Source organism: Ustilaginoidea virens, chromosome 5, assembly GCF_000687475.1.
Source record: "Ustilaginoidea virens chromosome 5, complete sequence".
NCBI lineage: Eukaryota > Fungi > Ascomycota > Sordariomycetes > Hypocreales > Clavicipitaceae > Ustilaginoidea > Ustilaginoidea virens.
Window position 1 is genome coordinate 4,312,501 of NC_057320.1, and position 18,115 is coordinate 4,330,615.

Below are 18,115 nucleotides of genomic sequence, written 5' to 3' on the forward strand. Positions count from 1 at the left end.
CTCGTTGACGCACTCGGACCCGGCGACGAACAGCGGCCACAGCAGGAACTTCTCGGCGGCGCTGCCGGCCTCGAGGCTGGTGGCGTAGTACACCACCTGGCTGACCAGGTTCTGCAGGTTGGTGTGGCTCGAGGGTGTGCCGGGGCCCGCGAGCCGCTCGGCGTACAGGAGGCCGGCGTACCGAAACGCCTCCGAGAGGGACCCGAGATCCCGAACCTGCGAGGCGCTGGGGCACCCCGGCAAGGAGGCCGCCACTGCTGCCGCGTCAAAGTGCCAGTTTTGCAGCGCCAGCCGGGCGTCCTTCCACTCGCGCCAGAAGAGCGATCGCCTGTCGTCGAACGCGGCCGATGTGCACATGGCCGAGGCCAGCATCTCGTCGTCATCCAGCATGGTTCCGAATCCATTGCCGTCGAACCGATGGGCAGGAGGCATGGCGTACACGTCGCCCAGTTGCGGCCGCTGCGGCTGCTGATGGTGCTGCTCCGAGTGGTGACTGTGCTGCTGCTGCTGCTGCTGCTGTTGCATGTGAATGCCCGCGACGCTGCCGCCCCCCCCCTTGTACGAGTGCCCAAGTGGAGATGATGCTACCATTAGCCGAGGCGAAGGCGTGTTTCCACCAGGTCGAGTCGCAGTCGACGACGACAGCGACGACGACGCCATGTTCTGGACGGGCCGATGCTGCGAAAGAAGGTTCAGTCTGCCCAGCTTGCTGATCGTCTTGAACAGCTCCCGGTCGCAGCCAACCAGGTTTTCCGCGCCAAGCGGCAGCAAGGGTGAGTCGCCATCCGCGCCGGGGGCGAGCTGCGCCTCACGATCGTTGATGCTGGCCGAGATGGCGTCAAAGTACGTAAAGAGGGCTTCCACCCAGGCGGAGTCCCTGGACGGGCCAAACCGCTCCGTTCTCATGGCCAGGATCTTCTTGACGCCAGCGAACTGAGTGTGGAACTTGGCCACGCCCGACTCGACCATCCGGTAGTGGCAGAGGATCAGGATCGTGGCCAGGACCGAATCATACGTAGACTTGACCGGGTCGTTGAGCTGCTCATTGAGTAGGTTGACGGCCAGGTTTCGGTGTTGGAACTCCTCCGCCAGCGAGGGATCGTCCGGCTGGCGATCCCCCAGGTTGTCAATCATGTTCTTCTCGGCCATGAGCTTGTCGAACAGTTCGCGAGTGTCCTGCCCGAGGCTGAGTTTCCTCCTCATCCTCAGGTTGCAGGCGGACAAGGCGCAGATGGCGTGTTGGAGGCTTTGGCTGTGCGCTGCCAGCTGGAGCATGTGGCCGCGGAACGGGTTGTGCGGCCCGTCAATGTACACCATGGACGGCGCAATCGTGTTTTCATAGTAGTCCATGAAAAAGGGCATCCTGGCGACGAGGTCTTGGCTTACTCGCGCAGATTCCGGCTCTCGAAGGCCGCCCGGCCATCTCGTCGACGCGTGCTCGGATCGCGGCGACGGCAGCTCATCTTCGCGCGGGTGAGACGAAGCCCAGCCGTGGTCGGTGGGGCTGCAGCTTGCTTCGAAGACGTCGACTTGCGGAGGAACACCTGCTGCCTCGTTAGAATGGGAAGGCCGGACAGGGCGCCATGCGATGCTCACTCAGGCTGTCACACTCGCGCATCAGCTTGTGGCTCAGGTGATGTGTATCGAATGGATCCATGTGGGCGGCAAGACTCGAGCTCTGTTCCGATGTCGCGTACATCAAGCCGGGACACGACGTCGTCGGTACACGGGCGTGGTCCAGCACGAGTCCGGAGGGAGGGCTCTGCGCGATTGGCGAGGGTTGGCTTCCAGAGTATCCATCGTACATGACGCTTGATGCTCTGCCAAAGGACATGTCATCCCGCGAGTACGTCTGGCTGAGGGGCGAAAGATAGTCGACGTCGCTCACGGAGTCGAGCGACGACGAGAGGCCGTCGGTGATGAGAGGCAGTGGAAACTTGGAGTATCTGGGGATGGCGTCTGGAGAGTGGACGAAGCCGGACGAGTAATGCATGGCGGCGCCGCCCCAGCTGTGCTGCTCGGGCTGCGACATGGAGAGATAGCCGTATCCGGGGCCGGGATATGAGCTTGGCGGAGTAGAGATGGGGTGGGATACTGACGGGATGTCGATGGGGCCTCGATGTCTCTGAAGCTCTTCCTGCTCTACCCAGTGGGCAGCCATGACGGCGGCGGTGGAATTGGCACGGCCTCGGGCGACAACGGGGGACTTCTTGGGCTCACGGGATACCGGAGGCGCCTTGGCGATGGGAAGCGAGAGCCCACGAAGCTTCCCTCTGCTGGCAACGCCGACCCCCCAGGTCAGTTGCGTCTTGTAGCCTGAGCATTCGTTGCCAATCTCAAGACATTGTGAGCAGTAAGGCCGCCGGCGATCACACTTGACATTTCGTTTCGAACAAGTGAAGCAGTCATCTGCCGCTCCTCCGGCAGGGGTGCGTCTTCTGCGCTTGCGAACTGCGGCCGCATCTTTAACTGAGACGGTCTGCTGCGAGAGGGGAGCCGTCATGATGACAAAAGAGATGGGTGGTCGGCCAATATTCCCGCTGCAGACTGAAGATTCCAGCGTCTGATTTCAATGTCTCGTGATGCCGCTGGGTTGCGAGCGTGTGAATAAGGGCAAATAACACACACGCACACGCACACGCACACACGCACACACACAAATCTCAGGCCAGATACTTTGCAGAGCAAGCAAAGACAATATAGCCCCTAGAATAAGGGTGTTGAGTAGTGGAGGCAATGTGAGATGGACCAGAGAGAAGATGAGCACGACGGCGGAGGCGAAAGAGGTGGTGAAGAAGAGGAGGAAGGAGGAGGAGGAGGAGAACAAGAAGTAGAAAAGAAAGAGGAAGGCGGGATTTTCAACAAGCTTCTTGGGAGGATAGAGGGTCAGGCGGCCGTGATATAGTAGACGGATCGTCTCATACAAAGTGTTGCGTGCGAGAAAAGAACAACGGGAGGCGGCGAGGTTATGTATATGGAGGAGATTCATGTGGTCAAGACCCCGGCTGCATGCCAAAAGGCATGTAGCAAATGTCATTGCCCGCGCCACCAGAGGATTGGTGGTAGGGAGGCGCTCGCGCCATGGACGTCGACCGGGGGTGCATCTAGGCTTCGTCTCCATGTGTTCCTTGCCACGGGCTGCAGAGCGCGGTACTCGGTAGTGTGAAGCTGGCAGGCCTAGCTTGCAGAAACCGATGGTGTGGTGACTGTGGTGACTGTGGTGACTTTGGACTTTGGCGACTTTGGCGAGAAGCCAAAGTGGTCTGGTGTCTGGTGCGTTTCTTGCTGCCCGCCGTCCCACAGCCCACAGGGGTCACAGGCCGACGGAACTGAACTGACGTGGGACGGTGGGGTTATCTAAAGATAAGATACCATGCAGCACGTACCATGCCATGCAATGTACTGCTGCAGCATGTGGTATGCGTGGGGGGACCTAGCTGAAGGGTGGGGGGGGGTTGGCTGCCTGGGAGGGGTGGCCGACGAGGACTTGACTTGGGTTTGTGGCCCCGCGCCAGGGCGTCGGCTTAGTGAGCGTGAGGGTAGGTACGAGGCACCCGCGAGGTGGGCTCTGGTGGGGTTCCTTTCGCCTTGGGCCTCGGGAGCCCTGCCCGTTTGTACAGAGGGCTGTCCAATGGCTGTCCCATGGCGCTGTCTATAGCGCTGTCTATAGCGCTGTCTATAGCGCTGTCTATAGCGCTGTCCAATGGGCTGTTGTTGCTGGGTGAGGGCCTGGTTGACAAGCCTGGAGCCTCCATGTCGGTTTCGTTTCTGATGGGACGAGCGGACACTTGAACGTGCTGGCGTGACTCCATAGAGGATGGTCAAAAGGTCAACTCAGACACCAGCCGTATCCCGTTGTGTTGCACCTGAGGTCACGTTACCGTCTGGTCTGCTCTGCTGTTTCTCCAATGGGCTTCCGAGGCAGCCAGTGACCCAGCACAAGGCAAGCGGGGAGGAGGCAAGGACAGGAAAAGATATTCCTCTGCTCGGCGGCCCGAGGGGGTTATCTGGATATCCATTACCGACCTGCTGCCAGAGAATTTTTACTTAGGAGACGTACTCACAGCAGGTCAAAGCGCGAAAAGACGATATGGGACGGATGCACATTCCCAGTGTGCTCTCACGCAAGTTGATACAGTATTTTGCATGCCGAGTCCAGGTTGCAGACTGCAGCATCGTAAATTGGGCATCTATACCGATACCCTGTCGTTATCACGCGTGTGATGGCATGCAAGGCTGGGTAAGGTCACCTTGCTGTTCCCCTTGGTAACTTTAAGCATGCTATGTCTGACGGTAGACGGTAGACGGTAGACGGTAGACGGTAGACGGTAGACGGTTGACGGTTGGCGGCTGGCGGCTGGCGGCTGGCGGGTTGGCCAAGCTTGGCCGACGGATCTGGAGAGATTCCCCTATCAGTGCCGTCACGGCTGGTTCAAGCAGGGAAAGCGCGCGCTCCTGTTTTGTTTTGATGCAGCGGAAAGAGCACCCAGCTCATGAGCTACGTTAGGTACCTCAGGCACCTCAGGTGCCTCCCTCCTCAGAGGTACGTTGACTTAGGTACCTACCAGGTACCTGACCTAGCACATGGAGTCGCCTTGGATTCAAAGGGCCGAAAGATGTGCTCCTCTTCACCATGCATTTCGCCTCAACGCTCGAGGCATAGGGAACTACCGGTTTTGCATCAGTCAATGCATGACTGACGAGCAGCAACCACCAAGTCGCCAGCGGCAAGGTCGTTGGCAATGGAGCGGCTCCATCTTGTTGGCCTATTGGAGGGTGCAGGAGGCAGGGGCGTGTAGTCATCATCATCTGGGGCTCCACAGTGAAAAGGTTGGTTTGATGGGAGGGGGTCTGGTGGGGTCTGGCGGGGTGGGGGCGTGGCGGCGCGGCGGGCGTGGCCCTGCTGGTCCCACATCTTCGACAGGTCCTTTGTCCTGATTCCTGAATCCTCACCACCGCGAGGGCCAAACTTCAGGCACGCCGAATACCTGCAGGCACCCCCAGTCTGCTGCCAGTCTGCTGCCAGTCTGCTGCCAGTCCAGTCACGGCAATCTGAGTTGCAGCGAGGCCCCCGCATCCCGCCCCTTCCCTCAACGGACCAACGGACCAGCAACGGTCGATCCTGGCAGCCAGCATCCATCAATAGCATCCCAAGAATCACGAGGACTAAACCCTGTGAGTAGCCAGGGGTCCAATCTTGATCTTTGTCAAGTTCAAAGTGGACCAAGACGGTGGATGACCAAGGTCCAGGCAAGTGGAAAAGGAACCTTCGCGGCGCGCTTCTGCGGAACAATGCAGCCATTCGTCGTCAACTGCGGTACGTGCGCATCTTCCTTCATCTTGACCGCCTGGCTGCTGCCTTCTGTCAGCTCCCCAGCTCCAACAATCATCGGACCAGCCCCCGGAGGCGCATGGTGACAAGCTCGTAAGCACGCGGACTGGCGCGTAGCACTCGTTGCAAAAAAAAAAAAAAAAGATGAAAAGTACTCCGTACTCCGTACGAGTTGACGCAATGCTTCTCCGCTCCTGGAACCCAGAAGTAGGTAGTCGCCCAGTAGGTGGGTGCTGTCGCTGCTGTCATGGGGAACCCGAAATGAAGAGCAAGGCTGCCGGCCATACAGCAAGGATCGGGCGCGATATCAACTTTCGACCCAGCTTCAATATCTGCAACCGCCGCGACGAATAACCAGGAGTCAGGACACCAAGATGGCGTACAAGTCGGGAGACGCTAGACCTGCATCAGCACTTCTGCCAGTTTTCTTTTTAGCGTCCACCGAATCTGCGAAGTGCCGGGTTCTTTTGCAAAGCCCACTTCGGACACCCACCCAGGGCACCCAGGGCGAGCGCTCCTTGGAGAAGAGGGGGCAACACAAGAAAAAAGGAAGCGGGTTATTCGAGCGTTCTTCGCAGACGACCGGGGGGACGTTAGGAAGGGGGGCTGGGAAATTTGTCAAGACCTACGATACGCAATAAATGAATAGATATGCCGGCGTAGACCCGGCCTATAATCGATGAAGGCAGTGATACAGAGATATCATTGGAGTATCACTATGCATTTAGGGGTTGCGGTATTACGGGACAAGCGCCCGAAGCATGTGCATGTGCTTGAAGACTGTATTCCAGGGAGCTGCTTTCAACAAAGAGGTTCAAGCCCTGGTCCGATTGGGCCATTCACTGCTGTACAGTCCGATGTTGAACGGCCTGTACGGCGGTGACAGGCTGGTGCAATAGGCGGGAATTTCTCCAAAAGACTTCTCCAAGGGGTATTGGCATCGCTCATGCGTCCCCGACTCTAGAATGTTGGTAACAAGAACACGACGTGCCTGCTTGTCAGATGTGCCCGTCCATGGTATGGTGAGTTCCAAGAATTGCAAGGGAAATTTCGTAGTTTCTCCATAGATTTTCAGGGAACCCCGAGCAGATGCAAAGCCGAGTATTGAGGAGTGTACAGCGTCTTGATCTTTGCTTGCGAACTTCAAGTCTGTTCGGGCCAGGCACGAGGTCGTGGGCGAAATGTTCACTGACAACCCATCGGGAGGCGTATTTGGCATTGGGCATTTCTGCGCCTGGAATGAAACCAAGAGGGAGAACAGTCTCCAGAACAATCAGCATCCATCTTGGAGCCTCGGGAGGCTTTCAAGGCAAATGATGCTCACCCGGGGGGAAGAGTCTGGTCCGAAGGCGCAGGGCAGGGGTGATTGGGATTTCATGTTCCCTGGATGCAACTGCCAGGTGAAGGCTGCGTGCGGATCGTGGCGTCGGTCGGTTGGGTCTTGGCAAACGCGGCTTGGCGTGCACAAGCAACCATCGACGAAGGAAAGAACGGATGCTGGGCAGGAGCGAGCCAGCAACCAGAGCCCGAGCCCGAGCCCGAGCCCGAGCCCGAGAGGCCATGAGAAACCGCAAGCAGAAAGGAACGGGCTTCCACGGGCTGTTCCACTCAACGCATGGAAGGAAAACTCTGGAGGCCCATCCCATCGTAAAGGACGGACGGCTTGACCTTTTCTCGACGTGTGGCTGAAATGTTTCATGCCTGTGAGTCTGGGACTGTGTGACTGTGTGACTGTGTGACTGTGCCCAGCTGGCACGATTAGGTTCGGCAGGCACCTCCTAGTACTCCGTACCCTGGCTTCGTCTTGTCTTGTCTCGCAAAACCCATCCCAGGCTGCGGCTTTTAGCAGCTGCTAACATGCATGGGGTTACTTTGGCAAGTTCTCAAGCCAGCCACGAGCTCCGAAATAAGCAATAAGAGCAGACAAGGCAGGCAGCCTGCTAGTGGAAGTGGAATGGCTGGGGCTGCCGCTGGACAGAGGCCACAATTTTGCGCCGAAGCCGTCAGCAGAGAACATGCTATCAACAAACAATTCCACCACGGAGTAGGTGGGCCTGCTTTGCAGCAGTAAGGAATCGAACGGTCTACAACATGTTCTTAGCCGACAGCCGGGTATGTAGCCCGGCATATACCTTGGCCAGAGAACATGGATCCTCTGAACGATTCAGACCTGATGGAAGGGGCAGTCTTCTCTACACCATACACCATATTGATGGGAACAGAACCCAGAACCATGAACCAAATATCCTGCCTCGGCAAGAGCCTGGTAGCTCGAGGTGCATGTGAAAATAGTCGAGTGGATCTGGCAAGCCATGGTCAGCCTCCTGAACTTCTAGAAGCTCAAAGGACACATGCATGCATGGGTACTACGGAGCAGTAAGAAAGCAACAATGTTTGAGGCTCTAGCCCCACAATGCTGGCCGCTGTTTTTCGGACTTTTGCCGAAACGAGTCTTGATATTGTCGTCGATAAACTAAACGGTAATTGGTCCTGGAAAGGGTTCTAGTGAATCGATGGGCCCCGTAGTTACTGAGCTCGGCCAAGATGCACATTGAGACAATTTCCCCAGCATCAAGGGGGAAAAAGCAAGACGACGCCCAAGATTTGGACTTGGACGGCGAGCCTTTCAGGTCAGAAATCGAGACGTTTGTGCGTTTCATATCAACACAACCAAGGGTAGGCTGTTGAGTTCGATTCGAGATGTGGTCGGTTGACTGGGTTCGGCGGGCTTGAAGAGACTCGCGCCTTTGCAGACAGGGGGCCATCGACTTTCTTCCCCGGAGGCTAACACGTTTGAGTATGCATTGTCCAAGTTTAGACGAGAATCTTCAATGGATTCGTCTTGATTGGTTGGAAGGAAAGCTTGCCAGGAATCGCTTTGAACTTGACGGGCTGCTACGACAACCCAGCCCCTGGTTACGCCGGGTCTACTCCGTACTCCGTACTCCGTACTCAGAACCCAGATGCTGCCAACACCACCTCAGCACTAAACAGGCTGGCTACTGCCACTTTACCGTTCCTATGTAGTACCTACCAGGGTAGCACCAGCCAGTCTCAGTCTCGATCGTGGCAGTGGCAGTGGCAGGCTTGATGCCGTAGAACGCACCAGACGGTTCAAACAAATTGACGCCTTTTGAAGAAGCAAACCAGGGGCGTGTGTTTGGAGTCTTGGGACTAACTGAGCCGCTTCGAGTACAAAAAGCCCCCTAGTACGGAGTACCTTAGGTTAGGAGGTAGGTATGTACATACCTCGTAGATGGTCTAGCTTAGTAAGAGCTGCACCCGGCGTACTAGTGGCCAATCAGCCTCCACGCTTTTCTCCGTCCTCTGCTCAAGTTCTGGGCCATCAGCCTGTCGGTGAAGCTGCAACTCATTCCTCTGACCAACTCTTGCTGCTGCTACTCCGTACACGTCGGCTTAACCCCCCCAAACAGAGTTAGCATCTGCCGAATCGACGACAATCAGCGGGCGCCATTGCCCTTACGACGTGGCTGGGCAAAGGTTCTTGCCACGAGACCTGGCAAAACAAGCCAGGCACCAGCTCTGGTGCCGACGCCTCGAGGCTCGAGCAGAGCAGCCCGTGACAGTCGAGAAATTGGGCCCTTTGCCGCTGCCTCTCCTGCAGAACTGACTCGACCATGTATCTTTGCGAGCAAATCCGTTGAAACAAATGGCCAAAGACCTTTGCCCTTTCTTTCTTTTCTTTTTTTTTTATTTTAATTTTTTTATAAATTTTTTCCTGGGAGAGGGGATGGGGGGGGGAGGGGGAGGGGTTTGCGGAGTACCGCGCAGGGGCGGCTGCTTCTTGTCAAACACAACAGATCTGGTCCTGCACTCTCATCGAACGCATGACACACACGCACGACTATGTGCGTCAGATTTAACTACCTCTCGATGGACTCTTGGCGCTGCACCCCAATTTCTCTCGGGCCCGGTATCCTTCGCCTTGCGCCGGCAATGTCTGGCGACATGCGATTTTCCCACACCATCGGATTTCACCATGCTCAAGGCGGACTTGACCCGGCCGGGCGGGTTCGAGATGCCTCTGCCGCCTGGTACTTAGTTGATGGCTATTATGCGTCAAACCAAAGGACGACTGTTTACCTTGGCGGCTGCATGGACGCCAACACGTCAAGTTTCCTCAGCTTTCGCCTAATCTCTGCTTCATCCCCCCCCCCCCCCCCCCGGTCGTTTCCGCAAGGCTGCACTTGCCCTGCTTGTAAACGGTGGCCTTCAGCTCGATTGACGCCCGCACCGGTGGCTGGGCGGTCGCGTTGGACGCGAGTATCATGGCACTTTTGAAGCCTTGTGCAAGGAGGACTTGGTGAGCCACCGGTAAGGAATCGCGATCCACTCATCGCAGTTGGCGGTGTACGACTGGTTACCAATTTTCGGACATGGCGTTCAACCCAAGCTTGGTTTGGTTCGGCACGCCCCTTTACACCTTTGCCGCCATCTGAAGAGTTTCCTGGCACATGTCTTGTCTGCTGACAGCTCCGTTTCCCCGCAAAGACGGGGTTCTCGGAAGGGCTGGCGCCATCGGCGGGTCCCCTGGCGCCAAACTTGGGCCGCGACGACTCAAAATAAGCCCCAGAGTTTGGCGGGGGAAGTCTTGGATAAACGTGCTTTGAGCTAATGCTGCAACGGAGATGGGTTTTCATGCCCAACATTGAGCACTAGCAAATGCTCCAGCCAAAAAAAAAAAAAAAACCTCTTCAGGGGGCAAATGGCCTGCCTTCTGATCTTGACTTTGTTAGGTCGCGACGTGACGGACCGGGGGCGAGAGGAGGGGTCACCATCAGCCAAGATCACGACCGCTTCATGCTCGATCGAATAGACTGGACTTTCGCTGGACTCGACAAAGATTGCGTGGCTCGCCTACAAGGAGGGGGGAACAGGACCGATTCTGACCAAAAAATAAAAAAAAAACCACACGCGTGTGCGCACAACGATACGCGACTCAAGGCCCTGCCTTGTCCTCATCTGCAACCGTTCGATAGAGTAAACTTGGACCATGCAGTGCTGTACTGGAGCATCTGCTGGCTTGGGTCCTCGCTGGCACCGCCCATGGCAGTCGAAGTCATTTCATCCTGTGGGGTTGCACTGGCAGTGCCGCATTATCCTGTCCATGCCCTGTCTGGGTTTGTTTGGGTACTGTAACTATCAGCTCGGACGTGTCAGCGGCCTGTGAACTTGACCACACGTGGGCCGCCCCAGCATGCCCATGGGGTCATGAGCCTCATGACGCCATACGTACATGCATAACCCGATTCTCCAGGTTCTACAGACGCACGGGGCGCCAATGAGGATGACTTTGATTTCCGGAGGTTCCCGGCACGCCAAAGGCGATAGTCCTCGAGGGAGCCGAGCAAAGCAAGGGATGCAGAAGAGCAGCGCAGAACAGCGCAAGCTGTGGGCGTCAGTCGCAGAGATGAGTTCACGCACTCGACATGGCATGTCAGCGGTGGCGCGGCGTGGACAGGGAACGGCTCCTTGCACCGTCCTTGGCGGCGTGCGCAAACCCCCGCCCTGCAGCCGCAAAAGTTCCTGGATGCCGGACTAAGTCGGAGCAATCACCATGACTTGGACACAAGCAGATGCGACACATGTCGCAGCGAGCTGCGGCCCTTGACATGGCACTACGGTGTGCAAGGTCACAAGAAAAAAAAAAACAAAGGAAGAAAAGAAGCCCTAGGGCCACTTGTCGCAGCCAGCCGTCGTCTCAGAATCCGTGGTTCATGGTTCGTGGGTCGTGGATCGTGGGTCGAGAAGATGCGTATGTACTGACCACGCGATGCCGGCCAATATGCCATGCCACGTACGTACGATGCCAGGAAAGCAGACAAAGACGCTATTGCTACATCGCGTATATCGGAAGGCAGGCGCTCTGCAGGCTGCAAAAGTAGCTGCGCGAGCTCCGAGTGCTAGCTGGAAATGTGCCTCCGCAAGGTTTGCATGTGGCCATGCACCCCAGGTTCAGTGCCGCGCTTGACTCGACATGCTGCGGAATTCTCACAGACGCTCTCAATCGTCCCGAAAGGCAACCCAAGACAAGTCAGCCGTCAAAAGCCAACCCCAGCCTCGGCTGCGGCATACGTCTGTGATCCAACCACGCCCGCGTTCGTTCTGCACGCGCCTGCCACGGCCAGCTTGGGAGCCATGGGGAATTCCTCGTCTCCGCCAACGCCGACGATTCCCATAAAGAGGAACCCGGATTCATGGGCGCTTTCGTGCTGAATACGCATGTCGCCAAACCCTATTCCCCCTGCGACTCTAACCTTTTGCTCCCCTTTCCCAGCCAACGGGAAATGGCCGTTCATTGCTGCGTGACCCCCGATATGCAAACCCGTTCCTCTACAGCATGCGGGATGCCAGCATGATGGGGAGACCTGGGGTTTCCTCTCCCGCTGGTGATGACCGCCTCGAAAGGGCAGTTGCACGCCCTTGGTTTCATCTTGTGCCCCCCTCGAGAATTCCGAGCATCGCTATCCAGACAGCGTTGTGCGATGGGCATCAAACAGAGACGCAGCTGACAGATATGGGCGCTCCTACATATGTGATGTGATGAGGGCCTGCCGCCTGCCATCCCGAACAAAAAGTGGTATTCGCCGCGTGCATAGTTTGTCCGTCTCCTTTTCGGCACGGAGATGTGTCAGGCATGGCATGGCGGTGTAGCCATTCACACCATGTCCAACTAGCAGGTCATCTCGTTACTCTGGAGCATCCGGGCTTCATGTCCGGCAACGGTGATTCGCCATTTGCCCAAGGTCGCGATATCTGCCTCGCAAGACAAGAGTCATGGATGCCACCGCAACCATCCGAAACCAGCTGGTCAAAGCGAACCCGAGCCTTTGCGGCAAGCAAAAGAGCCCCAGAAGAACACACACACCCCCCAGACAAGCAAGCCCATGTAGAGTGACGTGGTAAGTCCTCGCCAGGCTGAACTCGTTCCGTTGCCCCGACGGCACCACCAACCCCCCCGACCAGAGCAGCATTCGGATGAACTCTTTGTTCCCTCTCCTCCTGTTCCCTGGCCCTTGATCACACACGTTTTGGCAGCGCCAGCACCCCCCTCCCCCCCCCCCCTTGCAAAATCTCCCCAAGCACCGCGCACCATCCTCACATCATTTTCCTGCATTGTCCTCCTGGCAGGTGGCGCTGCAGCCTCGAGAGCCCCTAGCGGAAGGTCGACGCCCTCGTTGTTTTGTTTCTTTTTTCTCCTTCCCAGCCATGCGGGTTTCTGCTTCCCCCAACCGGGGGGGGGGGGGGGTGTCCGTTCCCATAAGGCGTGTTGCGCCCTTGGGGACCACCGGCGCAGTGGGAGCTGAGGACCCCGTGACGCCGTGCCGTACAAGAGAAGAGCCTGGATTCCCGTCAAAGCGGACTAGCCTCAGACCTTTTGAAGACCAGCTTCACTGCTTGCTGCCAAGCACCGCCGCATGTCAAGCACGCCCCCAGCGTTACCCTTGGCCCTGATACACCGCGCGCCCGATGTGCTTGCCACCTCGGCTGCTTTCCTGCGCGCGCCTGGCCCGCTGCCACGCGCTGCATCTTTTCTTTCCATCTGCCTTTGCGCTGCGCCATCCCTGCTGGGCGGCGCCTCTCCAGAGTGGCCGGGGAACCCCCCAACGCCGGTCAGTGCCAGACAGACATCACGGCCCGGCCGACACCCAGACACCCGGGGTGCTTTGCTCTGCTCTGCGCAGCTTCTCGACCGCGTAAAGCACCGTGGCAGCGCGTGTGCTCCCGCATCACGAGATTCTCGCGCCGAGGGGGGAACCGCAGAAAATCTTTTCGCTCGGAAGTGTGGTGCGCCAGAGCGTGTTCTCTGGCAGCATGCGTAACGTGCGTATCGTAACGTGACAGTCGATGTTTTGCATGTCGTCGAAGAAAAACGGGGGGGGGGATAGTGGGCTGGCTGACGGCCGGCGTTTCGTAGGTAGCGGGAAACATGGGCACGGGCTGCTGCGAGCGGACTGGACTGGTGGGACGAGGCGGATGGTATCGAGGTTGGGCATGATGGGGGGAAACTTGCGTGGTTGGCTCGAGAGTGCGCGCTTGGGTCTACGGACTTGATGGTGAGGCGAGCAAGAGACAAGGGCAAGGAACAGGGCAAGAAACACGGCAAGAAACACGGCAAGAAACAGGGCACCAAACAGGGAGAAACAGGGAGAAACAGGGCAAAAAGCAAGGTAGTGGCCTGGAGATATCTACGTGAAAAAAAGGAAAATAAAAAAAGACTGGAACAAGAGCAAACCAAAACAACACCATCAACGGGCATGATTACGATGCACCATCCATCGGGCGAGTCGATGGAAAATTAAGTGAATTTGGTATCCAAGCTTCTGCCTCTTGGGCATCTAATCCGACCCAAGATCAACCGAGTGTCCCCATGCATGCGGGGAAAATCACAAATTGCCCGTCTGATGAAAACAATCGCCCCAACCTGCGCAACTCATTTATTGCCAAGTCATCTCCCCCCCGTCACAAGACGGCGACTGCCAGGACTGCCAGCAGCATGCCACCAGCCATGCCGGACACTCGGCCTGCTCCGGCAGCACCGGCGGTCGCGATCGGCGGCAGCGAGTTGGTCGCGGACCCGCAGGTGCGGCAAGGACTCGTCCCCGCTGGCTTGGTAAACGTGGTGATGCCGCCGGCGGTGCCCGCGAGGCCGGTGGGAACTGGCGCGGGAGTCTCCATGCTCGGCTGCGTCGTGGAGATTGGCGTCGTCGGGGGCAAGGTCCGAGCCGGTGGAGGAAGGATGCAGTCGCCGCAGCCTGGGACCGGAGTAGGCTTGTCCGCAGTTGTTTGAGGCAGGACAGTGACGACGTAGACATTGACAACCCTGTCTCCGGGTGTGCATCCAGTCTCCGTGTTGCCACAGGTGTGCGTTCGCGGAATGGTAAAGATACCCGTCGAGGGGGGACAGACGGATGTCGTCAAAGTCAACACCTCGGTGGAGACGCCACCCTCGCCGCAAGAAGAACCACCGTTTTCAGGGCACGAGGGGATCTTGTGCGTCTTGGTCGTGATAAAGACGGACGTGATGACTGGTTGCGACACGAGGCTCGGCTTCGCAGTGACGGTTGGCCCCGTGTTCTCGGTGGGCTTGGAGGCAGGGTTCCCGTCCTTTTCAGGGCACCAGGTGGTCGTTCCAATGATGGTTCGAGTCGCGACGGCACCAATGGAGCAGCCGTCAGAATGCAAAGCGCAAGAGGTGATGTTGTGGAGCTCGATTGTGGTAAAGGTCGATGTGTAGGTGTGGGGGAGGTGCGTCGCGTTGTACCAGCTGCCCGTCGGAAACGGCGCCGGCGTGACTCCAGGCGTCATGGTCGGATCCGTCTTGACAACGCCGGTGCTGTTCTTGCCAGCCTCGACACTGGCAATGGTGGAGAGAGTCGTAGTGGTAGTCTCCAATACGGCTGCCTTGGAAGTGGTCGTCATGGTGCTGTTCTTGCCGGTGGGCGCGGTAGTGGAGGGACTGATGGAAGCTTTGATGGAGGTGGAAGGAGAAACGGCAGACGAAGTTGTGCCATCAGCCTTGCTGCAGTCTCCCTCAATTGACGGAACGGCATCAGCACCCGTGCCTATGGCCAAAAGAGAGGAACCGCAGTCCTCGTTGTTGGCGACAAAGATGTTGCGGTTTTCCTGATCGTACACCACGTAAGCAGCGCGCAGGAAGGTATCGCCGAGAACGGGGAACTTGTCGTCGGGGACCACTCCGAGAACGCAAGAGCCGTCCTTTTCCTGCTTCCAGATAAAGTCTCGGTATGGGACGTTGATCTCCGTCTTGCCAAACTTGAAGTTGACGGTGGCATTCTCGTCTCCCACATTGCAAGGAACCCGGTACATGCCGGAGTCGTCGCCCTTGGGAGGGGCGGTGACGCCGGGGAAGGCGTCCTTGATCTTGTCAAAGTACTTGGTGGGTAGAGACGACACGGTGTAGCCGCTGTCCATCAACACAGGCTGGCCGTTGACCTGATCAAACACGACTACGCTGGAACCGTCACCAGGGGTGAGGGAGATGCCGTCCAGGTAGACCCAGTAGCGAGTGTAGCCGTCGGGAGACTTGTCTGCGGGGATAATGGGACGCTTCTCGAGTCGTCCAGAGAATTTCTTGGTGTCAAGGCCACCAAAGACGACTGAGCCTCGCGCACTCCCAATGGAACGAATGTCGAGAGAGAAGGTGCGGCTCTTGATGAGGCCCTGGGTGACCATGTTGTCGAGGACCATGGGGTAGTCATTGGACCAACCCTTGGGCTCCGGGCCTGCGCCAAAGACGCCGGTAACGGTAAACTCACTGTCGGTAGCAACGCCGAATATTTGCTGGGCGATTCTGGCGGAGCCAATCTGAACATAATCATAACCGTACTCGAGCTGAGCGTAACCGCTTCCGTAGTTGATCCTGTTGGCAAATTTGAGGTCGACATACGTCTGGCTGCCATTGAAACGACCAAGCTTTTCGCAAAAGGCGGCGTCGTTTGATTTTTTGCATACAGGGTTGATCCAAAGCTCGGCGGAACCGGTGTCAAAGTTGACGCTCACGGGCTGGGGCGGAGTGCCGAACTGGAGCTCGATGGAGTAGAAGAAGGCTGATTGCTCGGGGCGAACAGCAACATCGACTTGACGTCGGAGAAAGCTGTTCTTGTGCGGGGCTCCCGGCGTGACGGTGATGGGGTATCGGATTAAGCCAGGCTGCTGCGCCAACTGGTTATCCAAAGGGAGCTCGATGGCCAGGGCCGCGAGGGGCAGGGCCGCGAGAGACAAGAGAGCGGTGGACAACATGGTGATGAGGTGTCTGTGTGTATCCGAGCGACATGGGACGGACGCTGGCTTGTAACGAATGAATGAATCCCCCCTTTTACGCACACCAGCACAAGAACATGTCAAGGTGAACAAAGCAAAGTAAGGAATGACGGCGCAATACTGCAAATAGTGACGATGAACATTAACGAGCGACGATGGAGTTTGGAGAGGAAGAAGAAAAGTCCAAGGAGACGACGGCATTTCGTCGCAAGCTGGGGTTATCGCTAGAGTTGGCAACGGCCATGTATGTGGGCGTCACGTAACCAGGCCGTCAGCAACGGGTCGGAACCCCTTGCACGTGCGCTGCGTTGTATTGAGAGCTCCATAGCCGTGACCTTTGAACGACAAGCATCATCGACAAGACTGTCTGACTGGTCAGCAACGAGCACTGTTGGGGCAAGTTGAGCAAGAGGTCTGGGGAGGGTGAGTGGGAGGGTGAGTGGGAGGGTGAGTGGGTGCGAATAGGACCAAGTATTGTACCGATAGTTCAGGCCATGACGGTTGATGCGTACCGAGGGCTCCGTACATAGCACGCAGAGTTGCAGCAGCCGGATCCATCCAACGCCCCGTCAAGCCAGTGACGAGAAGCTTGACGTGAAAAATGCAGGGGTGTTCAAAGCAGAATGAGAGGGCCCTGCATGCGAGGAAATGAAGAAAGAGTGCTAACTAACAGATACTGTCTGGTACGTGAGGGATCCCAGGTGCCGTTCCCCACCAAGAAGAAGGAGGAAGAAGAGGACTAGGACTCGGACTGGAGGGTGCAACAGGAAGGAACACCGCCCGATGTCGGATCAGGAACAGTGTCAAGACGCCGTGCAGCACATGCACGCACAGTACTCGTTGACACGGAATAAATCATCGCATTTCGTCGCAAGTTGGTTTATCCCACTTACTCCGTACAGAGCAGTTGGTTCGTGAAATTTTGGCAGCAACGTGAACTTTTGAGCATCCATCCTGGGACCGCGTGCTGGCAAGGATTTTGGTACTCGGCAACACCAAGTGGAGTGACTCCATCAGTCTTGGTTTCAGGAGGCCAGCCTTCGATTCAGTCGCTTGCAACCGTGATGTCAATGATCCATCCATGTACCTTGATCCCGTGCCACCTCGTAGGGGGTCGTTGCCGTTCAGACGGAAGCCTTTTGCCCTCGGCAACGTTGACGCTGATATGTATTGACACTGCCACCAGAAAACCACTTTCGCTGCGTAACCAATAATGCGGCGGATCAGGATGAAAGACGGGTGAAGAGGCCTGGGTCGTCGCATACCTCCTCTCTCAGCTTAGGCCGTGATCCAAGCACGTGCGCTTGGCGAACAGAATTGGCGCACTCGACATAATTAATTAGCCTCTTACCAGAATTAGATGAGAATCTACGACATGGAAGCATCCAGCGCATCCCACAACACCACAGGCCCTGGCCCTTGTTCCGACGGCGCACAATAGCAGTATATACTGCCAGTGGGCCAATTTTTTTTTTTTTTTTTTTTTTTTGGCGCAAATTGAACTTCGAATTCTAAAAATGGGCCTTTAAATTAGCGTTTAACCATACGGATATCGATAGTAAGTAAACCATTTCCCCACTGATTTTGTAAGTGATTTGTGTCGCGAGGCGTACTCGATTGCGCCAGGCGCACGTACTTCAGGTCAATGGCTTCCGATCAACCGCAGCTGAGTACCAGATGTCGTTGTTTTCACGCTCTTCTTCTCTTGTGCAAGTGAAGCATGCGAAATGAAATGACCCTACTGCTCAATGTCGCATCCACTGTTTCGAGGCGATGCGCCATTACCCACCTACCGCTATAGCCCATGACGAATTGCGTGTCGTTGAACGGGAGGGATTCATGCCTTTACGGCATCTGCTCATCTCACGATATCGTCCAAGAGACTCTCCAGCAACCCAATGAGGAAAACATCATCCTACCACTTAACAGTCCGAATCAACCGACATACATTTGACTTCAGTCGCAGACGCATATTCA

At 56.9% G+C, this 18,115-nt stretch overlaps 5 protein-coding genes across 5 annotated transcripts in view; 1 reads left to right on the forward strand and 4 right to left on the reverse strand.

Annotated features, from left to right (window-relative positions):
* Positions 1 to 2,503, reverse strand: part of UV8b_06869 (uncharacterized protein) — a gene marked incomplete at both ends in the record, with an annotated part of 2,704 nt that extends 201 nt beyond the window's left edge. Inside the window, 2 exons of the mRNA XM_043144366.1 lie at positions 1 to 1,544; positions 1,597 to 2,503. The exon at positions 1 to 1,544 is cut by the window's left edge and continues 201 nt beyond it. Of these exons, the coding sequence (XP_043000301.1) occupies positions 1 to 1,544; positions 1,597 to 2,503 (2,451 nt within the window). The remainder of the gene's footprint in view (positions 1,545 to 1,596) is intronic.
* A 2,178-nt stretch (positions 2,504 to 4,681) lies between these two features.
* On the reverse strand, positions 4,682 to 5,149 carry UV8b_06870 (uncharacterized protein; the record flags this gene model as incomplete). The annotated part of the gene is made up of 1 exon (XM_043144367.1): positions 4,682 to 5,149. One exon carries the CDS (start codon positions 5,147 to 5,149, stop codon positions 4,682 to 4,684), a length of 468 nt encoding a protein of 155 aa, XP_043000302.1.
* Positions 5,150 to 6,146: 997 nt separating this feature from the next.
* UV8b_06871 (uncharacterized protein) lies at positions 6,147 to 6,710 on the reverse strand (the record flags this gene model as incomplete). The annotated part of the gene is made up of 3 exons (XM_043144368.1): positions 6,147 to 6,473; positions 6,526 to 6,594; positions 6,657 to 6,710. 3 exons carry the CDS (start codon positions 6,708 to 6,710, stop codon positions 6,147 to 6,149), a joined length of 450 nt encoding a protein of 149 aa, XP_043000303.1.
* Positions 6,711 to 11,266: 4,556 nt separating this feature from the next.
* UV8b_06872 (uncharacterized protein) lies at positions 11,267 to 11,569 on the forward strand (the record flags this gene model as incomplete). The annotated part of the gene is made up of 1 exon (XM_043144369.1): positions 11,267 to 11,569. The coding sequence occupies one exon, from the start codon at positions 11,267 to 11,269 to the stop codon at positions 11,567 to 11,569; it is 303 nt and encodes a 100-aa protein (XP_043000304.1).
* A 2,247-nt stretch (positions 11,570 to 13,816) lies between these two features.
* UV8b_06873 (uncharacterized protein) lies at positions 13,817 to 16,117 on the reverse strand (the record flags this gene model as incomplete). The annotated part of the gene is made up of 1 exon (XM_043144370.1): positions 13,817 to 16,117. The coding sequence occupies one exon, from the start codon at positions 16,115 to 16,117 to the stop codon at positions 13,817 to 13,819; it is 2,301 nt and encodes a 766-aa protein (XP_043000305.1).
* Between the last annotated feature and the right edge of the window lie 1,998 nt (positions 16,118 to 18,115).